Genomic DNA, 19685 nt, shown 5'->3' on the forward strand with positions numbered 1-19685 from the left:
TTTGTTGAATGTCAATTAAATTGCTACTCTTAAATTGGTTTGGACATCTTTTGTATTTTCTAGTTCGGGATACAGACAGTCTCTATAGTGTGATATCTAGGTGAAAGGGTATCTGTGTGCTGAGAATGAACTGATTTTTGTTACATGATGCGGCTAGCAGATGGTCGGTCATTCTGCTTCCTGACCTGGGCCCCAGTTAGTCAAGTACAAGAAGAGGTTCACCACCCCAAGAGGGATGAAGACCATCCTTTTTCAGCAGGTCAAGTCTGTCCCAAAAACTCACCCGATTGTCTATGAGACCTATGTTATTCTGTAGGCACCACTTAGACATCCAGCCACTGAGTGATGACAGTCTGCTATGCATCTAATCTTGTACTGTGTTCGATACATCGATACGACGATGTATCATCACAGAGATTTGACTATACGGGTATCAATACAGCTTTCCCTCTATTGATATTGTGGCATTTGTGCAGCAGTGGACTGCGCTTAATTTGAATACAAGAGCACCATTTAGTAGTAAAGTGTGAGGTTTCCAAAAAATGAGTGGAGCATAATATATAGGCTACAACAAGGTCTAATCTGGCTGCAGAGGGGAACACAGCTGGGGTTGCCTGATATTCAGTTGTTAAGTGTTTCCGGGTCCAAGCCTAAACTCGCTTCACTTGAGAATACGACCTCAGCAGACTTTTATGACCACTGTTTATTTATATTAATCATTTAAGTTAAGAGCTTTCAAACTTACGGTGTACACTAAAGTCTACTTGCTCACAGCGACCCAAACACAAATAATTGTTATTTATTTATTTATATTTATAATTTCATTGTCTGGCCATCTGGGACTTCGGTATCCAGTTAAATTTAAGGATTATAACTTTTTCGGTAGTATTCACAGTCACATTGTTAGTGTATATTAGCACCTTTTGTTGTTTTCTTGCGGTATCTGATAGAGAGTTTGGACCGGGAAGCGGTGACACGTGATGTCAGACTTAACAAGCGAATAAAGAGATGTAATCCCAGAAACAGAGCTTCACACTGACGCAATAAGGAAAAGTCTGTTAATTATTTTTAGGGCTGCAATAACTAATCGATAAAATCGATTGTTATTGATATTTAAAATAATTAGCCAACGATTCCCATTATCGATTAGTCGGGTCTGCCTGTTCTTACTGTTCTCAATCAAAATGTGGATGTGTGTCTCTAGTTCTGAAATCTTCTCTGTCAGCCTAACTATTTCCCTGCATTTATCACATGTGAATCGCTCGTCGCTGACAGAGAGAGAGATAAACTGAACATGTGGCAAGCAGTGCAAATAACAATAGCAGAAGATGATATTACTCACCGTGATTGATGAATGATTCTGACTTACTACTGTTGTTTGATGAACTTTTGAAAAACAGAGCCTGAGAAAAAAGAAAACTGTAATAGACAATGGAAACATGAATGACAAGCTAACTGGCTAATGGATGATAACGCGCTGCACTCGCGGTTTAAAATTAAATACAAATGATCAAATTAGTCAGATTAGTTTGATAAATAGTATTGGATATATGGTGGGAATTAAGTTATATTTAATCACTTTAAACCACAGAGAGTGACCGTAAGATAGAGATACAACTGAGATTCAATGTCATATGAAATGTGTCTGATCAATTTCCTGTGGCCCTAAAAACAGCCTGATTTTACAGGACGTCTGTAACATAAGTAAAGTTGTATAGTACTTCAACCCACAGACTTGTTGATTTGGAAAACCTGCCTATTGTGTTTACTTGGATATGATTGGTTGCAGTATTCTCTTACCTTAACTGCCGTGTGTGTATGTGTGTGTCAGATGACAGTTAAAGTCTGGCAGATGGTGGGGAATGCTGTTTTTCCACTTGAGTGAAATATCAGCGTGCTGCAAAGGTGATTTCCTCAATTTCAGGACTGTGTGCAATACTCCCTCCAGGTCTGGAGACTTACCCTCACATGTCTGCATTATGTGTTTATGCAGCGCTCTTCAGGTTTAGGAAGATAATTTGTATTTAACCCTCCACCTGATGTGATTTGACTGTCAGGTGCTGTCGTTGAATTGCTTGCTGGATTCAGGATTTTCCATAATGCCTGTCATGAGAGTTATAGCCAGGAGTAATCATTAACTACTGGTCCTGTGTGCAAACATAGCATGAGAATGCCTCTTTTATCTTAATTGCTCTTCATCGTTCCCTCAGTCTCTCTCTCTCTCTTTCATTCTCTGATTTGTGCACTCATTAGCTAAATAAGATGCTGTCAGTATAACAAAAACATCAAGTCAGCTCAAAATACAGGCCACTGAACAGATGAGCCCCAGTTGGTTGTATTGGCTTGACTGAAGTATAGTGTTATGTTGAAGATCCAGTGACAATGTTAAATTTATGCATCCTTAATGAATACTCTATTAATTTTGTTGGGGTCAGTGTGTTAATGTGCTATTCCCATCCTGTTGTGTATGTCTTTGGTATAACACCACACAATAGTCAGGAATCTTTTGCTGGGTTCACCCAAGGTTTCACTTTGTTTCTCAAACGGTGTTCTATTCTTGATGATGTTCTCAGGGTGAGGCTGATTAAATGAGCTTGTAATCTGTGCTCCATGCTCCGTGAGGTGCTGTTAAGACATTTGTTCATTGTTCTTTAGTGGAGGAAGTATGCTGACTGCATCTAATCTCAGTCTGTCTCACAGAGTCAGTGCCAGAACTCTAGAACAAAGCTCTCCTCTTCTCATCCTGGCATACAAAGGTTGTAGGTTCAAGCCCTGCTAGCTGTGATGTAGCTCAATAGGTAATGCACCTTAAAACTGAATGGTCATTACTTTTGACAAATGTTGACTAGTCACCATATTAGGAAAAATTTAATAAAATGATAATATGATATCATACTTTGTTAGGACACATAAGTAGTTTTGGATTTGTGACGATGATGAATCCTTTGAAGCTGCATTACTATGTCTCTCTTGTCTCCTGTCGAACAGTGGGTAGACTGTCTTGTGCCCCCTGTGAACAGACTGACTCGGCCTCGGGCAAATACACAGCTTGTCTGTCTCTCACTTTCACTCTCTGCTTCTCAAGCATCATCATCATCATCACCAGAAAGCCCTGTCTGACCCAAGACAGAGTTAGCATATACAGACTGTTGCTGCATTCACATTCAGTTCAAACAGGCAGGTCTTCAGCCTGAGACCTCACAGGGCTCCATGCTGTACTGCAGTGGTCAAAAAAATGAAAAATAATTAATAGTTTATAATCTGTATCTATATGTAATTGGTTATAGATTATTTAGCTATTCCGTGTTTGTTTTAGAAGCCATTTTAGATGTTCTCACTCGGTCTGGCTACATCCAACGCCTTACCATAAATAGTCCTTGAATGTAATGCTGTAGATGTCACTTACTCCTCCGTAGGGTTGTATGTCGCTCAGAACCCAGATGGACTGTGTTTGGATCCACCGTGTCTGTGTTGTCAGGTTGGTGGTGAGGAATGTGATGTAACAGTCTTGAGCTGTTCAGCTCACCCTATTCGTCATCCAAGCTGGCTCAACATGTCTGAGATAACATATAAAAGTTAAATTGCTGGAGAGGAGAATCATATTTGCCAAAACGATTCCTTCACTTAAAACGTCTCTTAAAAGTTGGTTCAAATCTATGAAACAATCTTTGTTTGCAGTGTGAACATTTATTCAGTGTTGATTTATATTCTGCACTCACACTGCAAATGTTTAATATTCTTCAAACAAGTATTTCCATATTCATGTTTCCTGTCTGGCACCAGCAGCCAGATCAGACTCCCTCTAACTGGACATCTTTTTCTTTTCTGCTTTCTTCCTTGATCAGGACCAGTTCGAAAATCTCGACAGACACACACAGTGGGGCATCGACTTCCTAGAGCGCTATGCAAAGTTCGTCAAGGAGCGTCTGGAGATCGAGCAGACCTATGCAAAGCAGCTACGGTGAGCATCTGACAACATGTTTTAAATGGCAACTTCTGTAGATGACTCCTCTGATGTCAGTGAGTGGTTTTATTGCTCTGATTACATTAAAATAAGTAGGTTAAAAAAAATGAATGATATCAGTGAGTGATACTGATGTACTGGTTCAGATTCAATATTTGTAGCCATGTTTACAACAGATGCAAATAACTGCGAGCTTATAAAGTCAAGTGGGTCAATTTCCTGAACAACTTGTTGACTAATTGGTCAAAAAGAAGCCCCAGTATATTAAAATAATGAATTTGGTCCATCGTGATTCATTCATGAAAATTACAACAATTTATTAACAATATCTAACACTTCATCTGTGGTCATATTGCTATTATAATAAACACACTAAATATAGCTTATTTAAAAATGAAAATAATTTAATGCACACTACTCCATCTCATGTGCTTTTATTATTGGCAGCAGCAAAAATGTTAAGGCCATTGTTAAGTAAATACAAGGACAATTAAAGCCCTATTATAAAAAAGATTGTTCCGCTATAAAAAAAATAAAGGAATGATTGGACAAGCAACATTAAAACCATGCACACCTGAAATGGCACATCAGGTAAATATGATAATTTGCAAAGATATATATATCTTTTATTTTTAGTTATTTTTTTTATAGTGGAACAATTTATTTTATAATAGGGCTTTAATTGTACTAATGAGCATATCTGGTTTGACCCATGTTACTGCTTTAGTTCTATTTTTTTTCCATCCATCAGTTCCTTATGTGGTAATATTGGTTTTTGCCTTGCGATACAACGTGAGGGGTGGGTGACAAATCAGGGGTCAAAAATCCCTGCAGGCTCTAAGTTGTAAGATTTGAAATGAGATCAAACTGAGAATGAGACACACGCCGTGATTTTGCCAGAGGACACGCAATGACTGCAGCTGTGGCCTACAATCCTCTCCCGGGATGTCTCTGTCCCTGTGGACATTCTGCTGTTGCCTGGATACGGTTATAGTGTCGCTCCTCTTCCCCCTCTCAAATCTCATTGAAGGTTCTAGAGGACCACCACATTCATTCTTACTGACAGGTCCCACACTGCTCTGTAAACCCCCCTCGAGACACGCTCAGTCACACATGGTAACACCCAGACTGTTTTCTCTCTCAAGGGTTTCCATAGTAAGGTGTGAATGGAGCCAAACCACAGTACCCTTGTTTGAGTTTAATATCATTTTTCAAATTAAGTATGTATTGTTGCATTATATATTAGTGTTGGGCGATATGGTCATTTTTCAAATCGTCATATCATCAGCCAGTTGGATCGACGATACACAATATTATCGTGCATGGCTGGAACAAGAGTTCTTGTCATAGCATAACTATTTGCTGTTTTAAACCGTGCTGGTTTGCGAGAGAGCCTATGTAAAAAAATATACTTTCAAACATACAGTATTTTTATATTTAATTAAAACAGCTAGTTCATATATGGTTGAACGAAACTGTCATATCGCGTGTCCTGTGACAAATTTGCCGCATCTGCGCACGGAAGATATCAGTATAAATGTTCTGCAAAATCAGTAAATGGTGAAAATCAATAATATATTTAATTTAAAGTCCAACAGTTGAACACTAATATTGGACATAAACGAACATGTTAAAGCTGCGGTAGGTAACTTTTGACGCTCTAGCGGTTAATAAACAGAACTGCTTGCGTGTTGCGGAAGGACATCGTAGCCGGAACTACTTCTCTCTGTCAATGAAGAATCACAAAGGTACTGGGTTACTCCGCCGCGGTATCCCCGAACCAATCTAAAATAGTCCGAATATAAACACTTATTATAGGTGCACCCTAGTGATTCAGGAAAGGCTAAAAACACGGTTTGGAAAATGGATTCATGGTGTACTCGCTTATTATATACATTTTGTTAACTTAGAACACAAAAAAAAAGTTACGGACTGCAGCTCTGATTGGTTTTCTTACCGGGAGCGGTAATGCTATTGCAGCATTTTAACAAAAGCATATTTTTCCGCATTTTGTACAGTTGTCTCCATAACATAAAGTTATTCATAAAAAGTGATACAAAATGTTGGACTGTGTATTCTTGCCCGTACCATAGTGTTAAAAACATTTTAACATTACACCTTGAGGTGCACATAACATATTTTTCCACAACTGTTTGTAGATTATCAGTTAGATGCTTATGTTTTTACTGCAACCCTAAAATTCAGCAAGATCCTCTGAATCAAAATAGATTCTGAGATACTTTGGTTATGAGTGTACTAATCATAACCAGACTAAAGGAGAGGGGAAGTGAGTGTTTGTTTGATTGATTTCATGAAGTGGATTTGAGGAAGCCATCATAAAGGAAGTGCAAAACATCAAAGCAGCTCAATGGGAGTCTGGGTTGGGGAAAGCAGGACCCCTTACACATCCCCCATCCCTGAAGACAGCAACGTGCCTGAGCACAGCAGTGCAGCTCCTCTCAGGAGCTCCCACATAACTTAGCATACCAGACAGATTAGCATACCATCACTTTTTTTTGCCTGTTTACCATGGCCTACTTTAATTCTCTGATGCACAAAGTAAACACACTGTAGACAGACTTCTTTTTGTCTTCATGGCTGTATGAATAACTTTAGTTTTGATGTTAAGGTATATTATAATCCCTAATGAGTGGTTACATTTGATCTATTTATAATGTTGTGTTTTTGCCTATATCTGTGTGTTCTGAATATTTATTTTTGTTGTCCAACAGAAGTCTGGTTAAGAAATATTGCCCTAAGCGGTCCAAAGATGATGAGCCCAGGTGAGATAAATTGCATACTTTTTCTTCTTTTCACTTATTCTAGCATGCTCCAGTGGTTCTCAACTGGTTGTTTTTTACACACACGTATACGAAACTTGAAATATAAAAATAAATATTTGAACTACCATTAAATCTGTACATTTGAACTTTAAATATTATTTAATTGTATGTTTTGGCTGCAGTTGCTGTCTTAAGCGGCATGTTTTGTTCCCTGTTGGCTGTAGTTTTAGGTTGAAGGCTCCAGACCCTCCCATATCTCGTAATGAATTCCATTAGATAGGCATAATTTCTCCCAGCATGTGTTTTTGTCCCAGGACATTCATGTTGTGTACAGACAGCCCACCAATTAGAACTCAGCCCTGAAGGTGGGGGCCATTTGCTTTGGACAAAAAAAAACTGTCCAGCCTTCCCAATACACACATGCTCTCTAAATGTCTCATATTAGAACGTAAGCCTTTAGTTCAGATGCAAGACGTTGACAAGTCCAAAGATTAAAGTTTTTATCACTGTCCTCATTTGTTAGCCGCTTTGGATAAAAGCATCTGCTAAATGAATAAATGTAAATGTATTGCATTGTTTTAATTAGATTTTGGCCTAAAATTGGTCATTGATGCTGTTATGGCAATAATAATAAATAAAAGCTGTAAACATCATGTTTACCATTTTCTTCATTTTTTTTCCTGTAGGTTCACATCCTGTCTGTCATTCTTCTCCATACTGAATGAGCTGAATGACTACGCAGGTCAGCGAGAGGTCGTTGCTGAAGAGATGGGGCACAAAGTGTATGGGGAGCTGATGAGGTACTCGCAGGACCTGAAGGGAGAGAGAAAACATGTGAGTGCCAAATACATGCACCTTAGACACATGCACGCTCTGGTGAATTTCAATGCAATTTGTATTTTAAATATTGTTGTCTGATCAACAGCATCTACAGGAGGGACGGAAGGCCCAACAGTCTTTAGACCAGTACTGGAAACACATGGACAACGTGAGTCGTTTTGAGATTTGAGGTGTCAGAAGTACTGGTACTTTGCTACAAAAATTTACAGTCGATTATCTGAAACAGGTGGGAAAAAAAATAATAATAATGATGATATAAAAATATATATTTTCAAGTTTTACATTTGATTAATTTATGCTATTACAAGTACCTCAAAAATTAGCATCTTTTTTGTTCTCTTCATTTAAATTTGTTTTTCCTTTTATTTTATTAGTGACTTTATTAAGAAAAAGTTAAATAATTAAAAACTTGAAGCAGTGTTTATATAATTTAAATACTGAATAATGGGGGTGTAACGGTACAGCAGGAGAGAATAAAAACGAAACATCTTTTTTTAATTAAACAATGGTTAACTATTACTATCTATTTTTAACTATAATAATAAAACTCTCAAATAATTGCAAACATGTTAATTGCACAATGTAGTTTTTCAATGAACTTCATGAAGACATCACTAGCAGGTAAAGTAAAATATAACGAAGTATGTTTCTCAAAATGCTCTTTTCTAGACTTTATTTCTCTAGCATATAACGAGCTGTAGACTCTGATGACTTACCTGAGGTAAATTTAAAAGCTGCGTGATATTTTGTTTACAAGCTGTTTCAATGACGACTTTTCCTTCTATACAGCGATCTGTCGTGCTACATCCAAGAGTGTCAAAAATGCCATTTATTGTCTGTATTTCCTGAATTTTTTTAATTTGTTTGTTACAAAACCGAACCGAAAGACCTGTAGTGAAAATTTTCAATACAAATGTGTACCGTTACACCACTTCTGAATAATAATAATAATAATATAGACAATTTACCATTCGCAGACCAAGAGCTGAAGAGTAATATTGAGAGGAAAAAAAAAAATTTTTTTAAACAAGGAGGAAGCTTTACTGTATCCTTTGATTTAATATTCAATGGAATATTATTATTTTGCTGTGTTTTGGAAATTGATTGAGAAACGTGAAATTTTCCTGGTATTAGTATCAACCACAGAAGTCTTGTAATAGCGTCTGCTCTATTTGAGATGGTTTGTACATCTGCTATTTGCACTGTTGTGCAAGTGACCGATTCACTACCTCTCCTCCAGCTGTGACCTGAGATCCAGATATATCTGTGTGTGTTTATGTGCAAGTATAAAACAGAAGAAAGTGTCAAAGACTGTTGGCAGTGCACAAATGGAAACCTTCCTGCACCACATTCAAGTTATCAAGTTCTCTCTTTCCATTCTCCCTCTCTCTGCGAATCATACCCTGCACTGCGTTCCTGCATCCTGTACATTTCCTGCCTGTCAGTGCGTCTCATAGTCTGTACAGCTGGATTATTTTTGCAGCTTTATGGTTGCTGCAGCTAAAGGCCAACAAGAGCTGAATTTGGCATTGAGAATGGCCATGTCGTAATAACACAGATATTCCTTGTTCTTGCACTGTCACAAAATGAAACACAGATGCTTTAGAAGCTGTTACACAAATTTCATTACCGCTCTCACTCTCTGTACTGTTTTGGATGTTTGTTTGTACATGTATCTGTATTTATGTTGCTACTTGATCAAAACATGACAGTATTTATGATTGTATTTCATGTAGGAAGATTGTTAATGCTTACATAGTGTTGCAGGAAATGCATTGTGTGTGTTTTGACAGCCTCAAAACGTGTCTCCTTTTCCGTATGGATTTTACAGAGTAAAAAGAAGTTTGAACGGGAATGCAGAGAGGCTGAGAAATCACAGCTCATCTATGAAAGGATAGACAGTGATATCAACGCCACAAAGTCAGAGGTGGAAAAGGTAGTTTGTGTGATCCTGATATACTCTATATGACTTCTTAAAGTTAATGACTGAATATTGTCTGAACAGTTTGAAAAAACATGGGCCAAATGCAGCTTTTGGCCCAAGACTCGAAAGTTGTTCTGGGGCTTGAGCTGTATTCCTTAAGTATTAGTAATACAAATGACCATTCATTCTGTCTTAGGCAAAGTCCCAGCTGTATTTGAGACAGCACATGGTGGAGGAGAGCAAGAACGAGTATGCAGCCCAGTTGCAAAACTTCAACTCTGAACAGTGGAAACATTTCAACGTCGCCATCCCTCAGATATTCAAGGTGATGATATCCCTGATTTGTAGTTTCTGATATTTCAATTCATTTTTTTGGTAAGTTTTTTTTAAAGGCTAAGCTTTTAAAGACAATACTCCCCGAATAAATTGTTAATCAACTTGTTATTTTAGTATTATTTATAAACTATTATAGTATGTATTCATATTTTGAATTAGCTTTGATCACAACCCCCCCACCCCAGTATTTAAAATTTTTAGTAAGTTTATGTGTGCTTTTCATTTAATGCTTTTGTTTTCATTTAATCTTTCTATTTAGTTTCAGTTAATTTTAGTATTTAAACTTATTTTATTTCCGTTAGTTGACAGGGCAACATAACATTTAAATTCAAGTTAAATTTATCATCATTTTATTTGAGCTTTATTTCAATTAACAAACTTTTTTTAGTAGTTTCAGTCAACATTAACACATTAACACATTAACGTTTCTGTGACTGCTCACAGAAAGCATCTCCTAAATCAAACATCCGGTGTAGTTTTGTGTGTGTAGTTGAACGTTTGTGTCTGTGTGCTTGTAGAATCTGCAAGACATGGATGGACGGCGGACGGTCAAGCTTGGGGAAATGTACCGGTGTTTTGCTGAGGTGGAACAAAGGGTCCTTCCCATTATCTCTAAATGCTTGGAGGGCATGGTTACTGCCGCAAAAAATGTGGACGAGCGTAAGGTAAGCACTGAAATGCTGATAAAATGTTTAAGAACCCTGCAAAAATAATTGCATTTTGGTAAAACATATATAAATTCTAGTATTAAATAATAACGATATATACTGCTATCCAAAAACCAAAATAAATTATATTATAAAATATTAAAATAGAATACAGTAATTTAAAATTTTAATAATATTCCAGATCATTACAAAGTTTACTGTATTTTTTATCAAATAAATGCAGCCTTAGTGTGCATTAAAAGAGACTTCTTTTTAAAAAGATCTTACAGAACTTTTGTGGTATATTTATGTTGCTTGCCCAAAAAAAAAATATTAGAAGCGGTGTAGTTTAGCATCTAACATGGTTTGATAACCAGCCTTCATCCATTTGTTGCCTCAAGTAACTTATAACGCTCCATTATGAATTTAAGAAAATATGCCATACTTCTCCCTGAGCTCATTTTGTACCTGTGATCTCCATGGTAGCTGAAGTCCACTTCTTGGTAGAAAAAAGGGAGTTATCAGAGACAACGAGTGGGCAGGAGGAAGTGAGGGAGTGGATGATTGAGAGCAAGGGAGGATGAGAGAAACATAAATTGCTGATTTTCTTAGTGCTGTCGCCAGCACTGATGCTTATGAAAAGGTTACTTGTGGCGCCATAACCACTGATTACAATTTTATCTTGCCCTGTTTTAGTCTTCCTCTCTCTTCGGTCCTGTTCTTGTATAAACACTACAGTTAAAGGATTTAGTGTTGGTTAAATTATTATTATTTTTATTATTTTAATAATTTTGAAAATATGCTTATGTGCAACAAGGCCAACTACGGTGTTAAAAAAAAAAGTAATTACTCCAGTCTTAAGTGTCACATGATCCTTCAGAAATCATTATAATATGCTTCATATTTTTATGAGAACAGTATTTTTTCCCCAGTATTCTTTGAATAGTGAGTTCAAAGAAAAGCTTTTATTTGAAACCTAAATCTTTTGTAACATTATAAATGTCTTCACTGTCACCTTTGATCAATTTAATGCATCCTTGTTGGAAAAATACATCTTATTGAGCGAACTGTGAAAGGTTGATACAGAACTTTTAAGAATTGCTTTGACTTTGGAGTCAGACAGTTCTAAGCAGAAAGCAGGACTTCAGCTCTATATGAAGAAACTAAAAGTAATTTTCAGTTAAGTCTAAGCCTTCTTAAATACAGGCGCCCAATCCTGCATCCCACTAGTCAATTTGTTTTAGCCAGTGTTCCATGCTAACACTAACATGTTTTATAGAGGATCCCCCTTGATCTCGATCTTCCGACAAAATCTCAGTGCTCATTACACACATATTTAGCAGCTCCTAACTAGGTTAGGATACCCCTCCAGGTCTCTTAAATAATTTAGGATTTAAAACCAACTAATTTATGCACAACTCTTTCTTTATACCAGTGCTGCGTTCACATTTTGGCATTTTGACATTTCAAGAATCTGCTAGGAGCAGTTCACATCCTCATACTCGGGAAAAGATTCGTTTCTTTGGTAACACACCCATAGTACCATACCACCCTTGTTTTTCTTCTTTTCCCCTCACTTTCCTGAATTAATTGGGGGATACTTGCCCTGCCCAGCAACAAACCAATCGGCTCTGATTGTGATTTGTGACCTGATTCTGTTTATGGTTTCATTTATGAGCTTGCTTGCGTTGTTTTGGGATTTCCTAATGCCCTCTGCTCCAATGCTGAGGTCAAGAGAGGCTCGTAGAGGCTGTTGAATGGGTGACTCGAAGCCAGAGCACTTTTGTAATGGTACCACACCCTGGACAAACACACATTTGTCCCAGACCAGCTAACCATTCTGCCTCGTGCTTTATTTCACGGTTTACCAACACTAGAGTACTCACTGCTCCTTCCTTCAGATAACATTAGATAGATTGTTAAGGTCTCTCTTTTTTTTTTCTCCCAAGATTTGCATTGTTGCAGTGACTTTTCCCTTCATAAAGTATATTTCTGCCACTGATGGCCTGACATAGAGATATAGGCTGGTAGTGGTAAGCATAAGGTTGCTGCTTCAGTTTTTGAAAGGAATGAGATTATGCTTATAGTACTGTAAGTGTCAAGTGTTGATGTTCAAGAGTGCACATAAATATAAATGTGGTACCAGTGTGCTCATGAAACATTTCTGATCAACGGTTTGAAAACAGATGTGCGGTTAAATGTTTTGGTGGAAACATTTTGTGATCATTTTAAGAATTATTTGATGTATAGAACATTTAAAAGAATCAAATTTATTTGAAATAGAATTATTTTCTAACAGTATAGATCTCCCCATCTTTTTTAAGCACTTTAATTTATTGTTGCTGAAGAAAGAACACTCCAAACTTCTGAATCGTAGTATATGATTCTTGCAGTTGGCTCTACATAAAGGTTATGCATATTGTTGCTGTCCCACAGGATTCTGCGATTGTAGTGGAGTCATTCAAGTCAGGGTTTGAACCGCCGGGTGAATTCCCCTTTGAGGACTTCAGTCAGAACATCCAGCGAACAGGATCAGATGGAACAATTGGGACCCCTAAAACGGAAGGAGGCAAACCGGACCCTAAACACGCTGTTAGCAGGACCAAAAACAAACTCTGGCTTTTTGGGAAGAAACCTAAGGTGAGGTTCACAAACTCTTTTCATTGCTAAGCAACTTTCTGTTACATTTTAAGGCTCATGTGCTCCAAATGGGTGATGAATTAAAAGTCTGCATGATGCCCAGGCTCTCTGCTTTGGCTTGTGTGAACAGTAAAGGATTATATTGCTAGGTAAAACTTTAACTTCTGCTTTCAAACCTATGCTGTCAGTACCTACAAACTTCCTGACCTTTTCATGTCTTTTTTTTAACAACACAACTTCACGTTTTTCCTTCCCTTGAAAGTAGTTCTTGTTTTTATAAACCCTTAAATTTGAATGATGTAATGGAAGTTAAAACTTGCTTTTAAGCAACATTTAACAGGCTAGACTTTGTTCATTTAGACATTTAACTAGCTAGATGAGCGATTATAGTTTATAGTTTTGCATGTTCATGTTCATTTGTTGTTTGGTTAGTAGTGCTCCTTAAATCCTTTTTGTCCCAGCTTCCCTCATCTATTCCTCCACCTTCCCCTTCCCTCCTGAGTTTTCCTTCTGGCCATTTCCAGCTAACCATCTAGCTGTATTGAGAAATGCAAAATCTAAGATCCCATCCTTCCGAGCTGTGAAAAGAGGGGTGAGAGTCGGCCTGGATCTGGCATATTTTTGGATATGCAGTGATAATGACATTATTGCTTATGTTTGGGCCAATTTCCCTCAACCATGGTTTAGTTAATTTTCTGCTTGTGAGAAAAGTGTGAATCACAATTATTTTTGCGTTAAGGAATAAGGCTTTATCTGGGTCCAAAGAGATGTGAAAATCCATATCCTATTTCATGTAATCGCTCAATCAGTGTTTCAGCCGCGCAAAGACATCAATATAACTGCTTGTAAACATCACATTTACATTAACTCTTACCTTAGAAAAAAAAATCAATATAAAACATATTCGGTGACCATAAACTCATTAGTCAGATATATAAGGTATTTTGCTTAATATATGAACCATATAACATATTAATTATATTTTTTACTTTTCTTCAATGTTTAATATTTAACACACACACACACACACACACACACACATATATATATATATAAATCCATCAAGTTTTTATGACAGCCACTATTTAAATGTTTATTTTTTAAAAAAACTATTAAAGTAGAATATGTAACTGTAACTTTATTATTGTAAAAACTTCATTAATTTTAACCTTCAATATTATAGTAATGTTGTACTAACTGACTTTCATATATATTTTACAGCATTAGTTTGTCATGTAAGTTACTGTACCTGAAATATGTCCAAAATAATCGATATTGAATCGAATTGACTCAAACAGCATGTGAACCAGAATCGAATCGAATCATGAAATTTGTGTCAAATCCCTGCCCTGCACTTACAGTAATTTTAGTTACACAAGTTGCATTGCCTGCACTCTCATTAGTAGATGCTGCATTTCCGCATTGACATGATTGATGTTGTTTATTTCTCTCATTGTAAATTGCAGTAACTTAGACTTGTAAATTAGACTTGAGGATGGGAACAAAGAATACATTTACAGACATGGGAGGATTGTCTTCTGTATATACTGTATATATTGAGTTTAGTCTGGGAGACTCATTGTTTTGAATAATTCTCCTTTGAAGTTCTTTTAAATACAGAACAAAGCTTTTGGGATAAATACCAAACCAATTTTGTTTACCAGAAATGTTTAACATCCAATTGTGAATCTTTTTATAGAAAAGTGCCCATCAAAGTCATTTTTATTATCTTCAAAGAGTTCAGGTCTGACCTTTTCTAAACAGCAAAGCAAATGAAGACACTTCAAATATTGTTTTGCTATTTGTGAATGGATCTTTTAATTGGACACAGCTATTCTGAAATTTAACAAACACACTCTTTTTCTCAAGATTTACTTGATGTAAGTATACAGCAAACAACTATTGTGCAACAAACCTGCTGAATGTTTGCAAATTCAATACAATAGAAGCATATTGGATTATAGCTAAAGCTATAATATGATGGTGCCATTCTCTTTAAATGTGACTAAAATCATCAGTCAAAATGCATTCGATTGACTGATGTTTGTAAGTGATTTGTCTTTGTTCTTTGTGAAATGCGGTGATGTAACCATGACTTCTCAGTGGTCTTTAAAGCTGGTAAGTGATGTGTTTTGGATTGTTGTAGTATAGATATGAGGTTTAAGAATAGAATATAAGTGTTTAGTTCCAGGACATTATGACTGCAATGAAACCCTCTCTTTCTTCATGTGCTGCAGCTTAAAAATGTATTTCTTATAGTGTGGCTAAATGTTTATAAATAAAGCGGTATTGCAAAATTGGATTGTATGCGAACAAATGTGCCTATTAAAACCCTAGGAAGTACAACTCAAAGAATGACTGTTTTTATCACGTGTACTGCGACCGGATGCTTGTCAGTGCTTCCTTGCCTCAAATCAATAACCTGTATTTGTATTTGTACAGGCACCAACACTAGAGGATTTCAGCCACCTTCCTCCTGAACAGAGACGCAAAAAACTTCAACAGAGGATCGATGAGCTGAATAAAGAACTACAGAAAGAAATGGACCAAAGGTAGACCGTCTACTCAGTCTTTTTGATTGTTTGTGTTTTTATGAATTCTCCGTCTAGCATTGTTTCCTTAAAAAAAAAAAAAAATTGAAAAGTGAGTAGCCCTTTTTTTCTGAGAAAAAGATCTTTCTATTGGCTAAACTTCTTATTGGACTTTCTTTTTTTTTTTTTTTACATCCATTTATATCATTTATTTTAATTGTGGTGTTACATTTTTACGTAATTGTTTCCCCGTGTTTGCAGCCATGCATGCTCACAGCTTAAACACTTAAACACCTATTAAATAGCTAGAGGACAGTATCTCAAAATCATAACTGTCTATCGCAGAGATGCTCTTAACAAAATGAAGGATGTTTATGAGAAGAATCCTCAGATGGGAGATCCTGGAAGTCTCCAGCCCAAGATTTCAGAGACCATATGCAACATGGAGAAACTCCGCTCTGAGATCCATAAAAATGAGGTAACCTTCCCAGAGGATCAGCTTATCGTTGCAGTCTTATAAGGAAGCACAGCCTCCGGGAATGTACATCTGGATAAATTTGACATAAAATAGCTGAGCGGCTCTGTGTGTCAGCTCCATCTAGTGGAGTAATGGATATAATGCAGTTTTTGCATCACATGAAATGCAATTTATTTTGAAGTTTCTCATAATAAGCCTTTGATATTTAACAGATGTTCATTAGTAATACAGAATATTTGGAACTGTATCATTCTTCACCTCTGTCTCTCCTTCTCAGAGTTGGCTAGCAGAGGTTGAAGGAAAGCATGGATCCCGTAGTGAGCAACGTCCCAGTGCAGATGTGAACCATCATGCACCCCCCGGCAGAGAGAGGTCTGCATTTCCTGATTACCTTATCTATATAACATTATATAGATAATAATTATAATAATAATAATAATAATAATAATAAATGTTTCTTAAAGCACCAAATCGTCATATTAGAATGATTTCTGAAGGCTCATGTGACACTGAAAATTTAGCTTTTCCATCACTGGAATATTTAATATATTTACAAATATATTACAATATAAAATTGCCATTCCAGTTGCTGTATATTTGCTCAGATAAATGTATAAGAGTGTAAGTAAAGATGTTAAGAGACTTATTTTTAAAACATTAAACATATTTTAAATAGTAGTGTACTTACTGCAAATGCACTCGATCTCATTACATTTTCTTTTTATATGCATCTTGATGTACATAAACAAAAAGAAATGACAGATACATGAATCATTAAACATGTGATATCAGTGGAGCAGTAGCTTCTCATTATGAAGCATGGTTGTCATATGTAATGACTGTACCTTCCAGTTCTATTCAAGTGCTTCGCACCTCCACATGTCACACCAAACATGAAGGCTGCTTTAAAACATTGACGCTATTCTTCTCTCTTTCAGTCCTGAAGGCAGCTACACAGATGATCACAGTCAGGAGCATCGGTCTCCACCGCAGCCAGACCCACATGAATTTGATTACGAGTTTGACGATGACGATCCTCTCCCTGCCATTGGCCAGTGCAAAGCCCTCTACTCTTTTGATGGTATAAAAACACCTTGCATTAAATGTTCCTTGTCTGCACCTTTACACACCATAGTTTCAGTGTTCATTTATGTGACTTAAATTTGTGTTAAAGTATTAAAAATGTGTTTGTTCCTTAGGCTCTAACGAAGGCACTTTGGTAATAAAGGAGAACGAGGTGATGCACATCATAGAGGAAGATAAAGGCGACGGATGGACGAGGGTTAGGAAACAAGGTGGAGAGGAGGGCTACGTCCCCACGTCCTATGTGGAGATCTCACTGGAGAAAAACAGCAAAGGTGCGGTCACCTACATATGACATCACCCACGGTAGCACCGTGGGAGGGAGTGTGTGTCAGATTTACCGTGACTCATCAAGTGCAGCTCGGCTGACTGCCATTTGCCTTTGTTCACCATGTGAGCTCAAGGACAAACACACACTGACTCACTGGCTTAAGTGGCTATTTCCTCTGCACTGTGACTTAGCTCCAGCAGATGAAACTGTAGACCTGTAGAGATTTGTATATCTTTTATTAAATTTTTAATTAGTGCTTAATGCACTGTTTTTTAATCGGTTTCATATCGTCGGAGCAAACCTGATCAAAATGCATCAGTTCCTTTTCAAATGTCTGTTTGTCTGTGTAGTAATTTGATCATAATAATGAGAAATACTATCACACTTCAATCATGAGCTCTTATGTTTTTATGCACGTTGAAATTAATGTACACTTTTCCTGGAGCATCTTCTCCTTGTTTCTACAGTCTAGTCTCTGTATGTACTTCTGATCTTTCAGTTCATGCAGTTCTTCCAGCTTTCTCCAAAACGTTATTTCCTTTCTACTAAATTTTTGCTCATTGCAGCACCAAACCTGATTCACTTCAACTTTTCCTGCGAGTGCTACTCTTCTGTTTAAATTTGTAGTGGCACCAGTTCCTTTTTAATTTGTGCCCTGAAATTGAAAGCATATAATAAATATGATCCAAGATCGACTTGGTCTTGATCTTTTTCTCTGTCGCTGATCGATCTTTGTTGTCGGTGAACCTTTCAATGACTCTGTCCTCTCTTTTCTCTGTGGCTACAGGTTCCTGAATGGATGAGTGGGGTTCTGTGGTGTTTGGTGGACGGGCTCACTGCTGTGGGTCTGTTAGTGGGGCGAATTTAAGACCAAGATTGTGTTAGGGCAGGTTGCATGTTCGCATGCAGTTTGTGTCATGGCCATTAACATCATTCCATTGCAGCAGACATTCCAGGGACTATCTGGTAAGGCCTGGGAGAATGCAGAAAGACGCTCTCATGCAATAATGGAGAGGCCAAAAAGAGTCGTTGACTGGCACTAACATATTCAGCAGAATGCGTATCTGTCTGTATCATCATCTCATGTTCATCATAACATGCACTTGCATGGTCCAGCAGCCTTTCATTCCGTTTCTGACCAATTGATCCCTTGTTAGGATTTAACCACTTTTTATCCAAACCACTCTTTTAGTGTCCGTTTCTGTTGACTTTTCTCTTTCTCACTGATGCATTCCATGTTAACCATGATGTGAGTCTCAAAAGCATGACCAATCAGAGTAGAGGAAGCATGCTGCTTCAGTAGCCAATGCCACAGTCCACACAGCAACATCCACTCACTGGCCCCGCCCCCTTATGCCATAGTCTGGAGGCTGAAAGGAGATGGATGCATTTGACCAGCAGGGGGACCCAACGCCATATAAAACAAGCAGTGAACCACTAGCGAGGACCTCGGAACACCAACCATCATCTCTGCCTTAATTACAGGCCTCTGTGTGGAAACCTGGGTCTATCTGACCCTCAGTGCCCCAAAAAAACTGCTTGTTCTTGGGCTGCCAGAACTCTGTGGTGCTTTCTTCATTTCTCATCCAGTTCCTGATGTCACATGTGCTAAAAGAACATGCTCACTGCCTCCTAACAAGGGACCACACGTCTCCAGAATCCCATCTCAAGTGCGTTTATTTGTGAATGTGATTCTTACATATAAAACTGTGTATGCATATATGCATATGTATATACCTAGTTAGTTTTTATTATTAAACGCTATGTATTAACATCTTTATTTTCAAATGAATGTTTTTATCTTGACTTTTTTTTTAACTGAAGCGAGTGACTTTCAGGCTTTGCTTTAAACAACCGTGTCGTAATTGCTTTATAACCTGTTTTTCTTCCTGTCTGAACTCTGTTTTCAATAGAACCCTGGTCTTAACCGATGCACTTTTTACCCCGTTGCATTTAAATTGGAATTTTAGAGAGTGAATGAAGTCGGATGTGAATGCTTCCTTTTGTGTGGATGTGTTGTACAGTAAGACAACGTTGACCACTATATACTGGGGTTTGTGTTGGAGCAAGAGCAACTGAGAAATAAATACCTATGTCTGTTCGTCTCGTTCATCTTGCCTTTTATTTCTTCAGTCTGTGTTTAGCCTGATGTAGTTTGTGATTTATTTCATCACTATTGCTTGTTTTT

The 19685-nt window shown here is 37.3% G+C and overlaps 1 protein-coding gene across 2 annotated transcripts in view; it reads left to right on the top strand.

The window, feature by feature from the left end:
- fnbp1l (formin binding protein 1-like) overlaps window positions 1–19598 on the top strand; it is a 38316-nt gene extending 18718 nt beyond the window's left edge. The window contains exons 2-15 of one of the 2 annotated variants that reach the window (XM_052563077.1): window positions 3846–3961; window positions 6697–6747; window positions 7434–7581; window positions 7673–7735; window positions 9419–9523; window positions 9708–9836; window positions 10366–10512; window positions 12931–13134; window positions 15577–15686; window positions 16011–16143; window positions 16421–16515; window positions 17082–17224; window positions 17343–17501; window positions 18285–19598. In XM_052563077.1, the coding sequence (XP_052419037.1) occupies window positions 3846–3961; window positions 6697–6747; window positions 7434–7581; window positions 7673–7735; window positions 9419–9523; window positions 9708–9836; window positions 10366–10512; window positions 12931–13134; window positions 15577–15686; window positions 16011–16143; window positions 16421–16515; window positions 17082–17224; window positions 17343–17501; window positions 18285–18292 (1611 nt within the window). In that variant the 3' untranslated portion in view covers window positions 18293–19598. Of the gene's footprint in view, window positions 1–3845; window positions 3962–6696; window positions 6748–7433; window positions 7582–7672; window positions 7736–9418; window positions 9524–9707; window positions 9837–10365; window positions 10513–12930; window positions 13135–15576; window positions 15687–16010; window positions 16144–16420; window positions 16516–17081; window positions 17225–17342; window positions 18218–18284 lie in introns of those variants that run through there. The other variant, XM_052563076.1, reaches the window with a different exon arrangement.
- The last annotated feature ends 87 nt before the right edge of the window (window positions 19599–19685 follow it).

The sequence above is a fragment of the Carassius gibelio genome, chromosome B8, assembly GCF_023724105.1.
Source record: "Carassius gibelio isolate Cgi1373 ecotype wild population from Czech Republic chromosome B8, carGib1.2-hapl.c, whole genome shotgun sequence".
Classification (NCBI taxonomy): Eukaryota; Metazoa; Chordata; class Actinopteri; order Cypriniformes; family Cyprinidae; genus Carassius; species Carassius gibelio.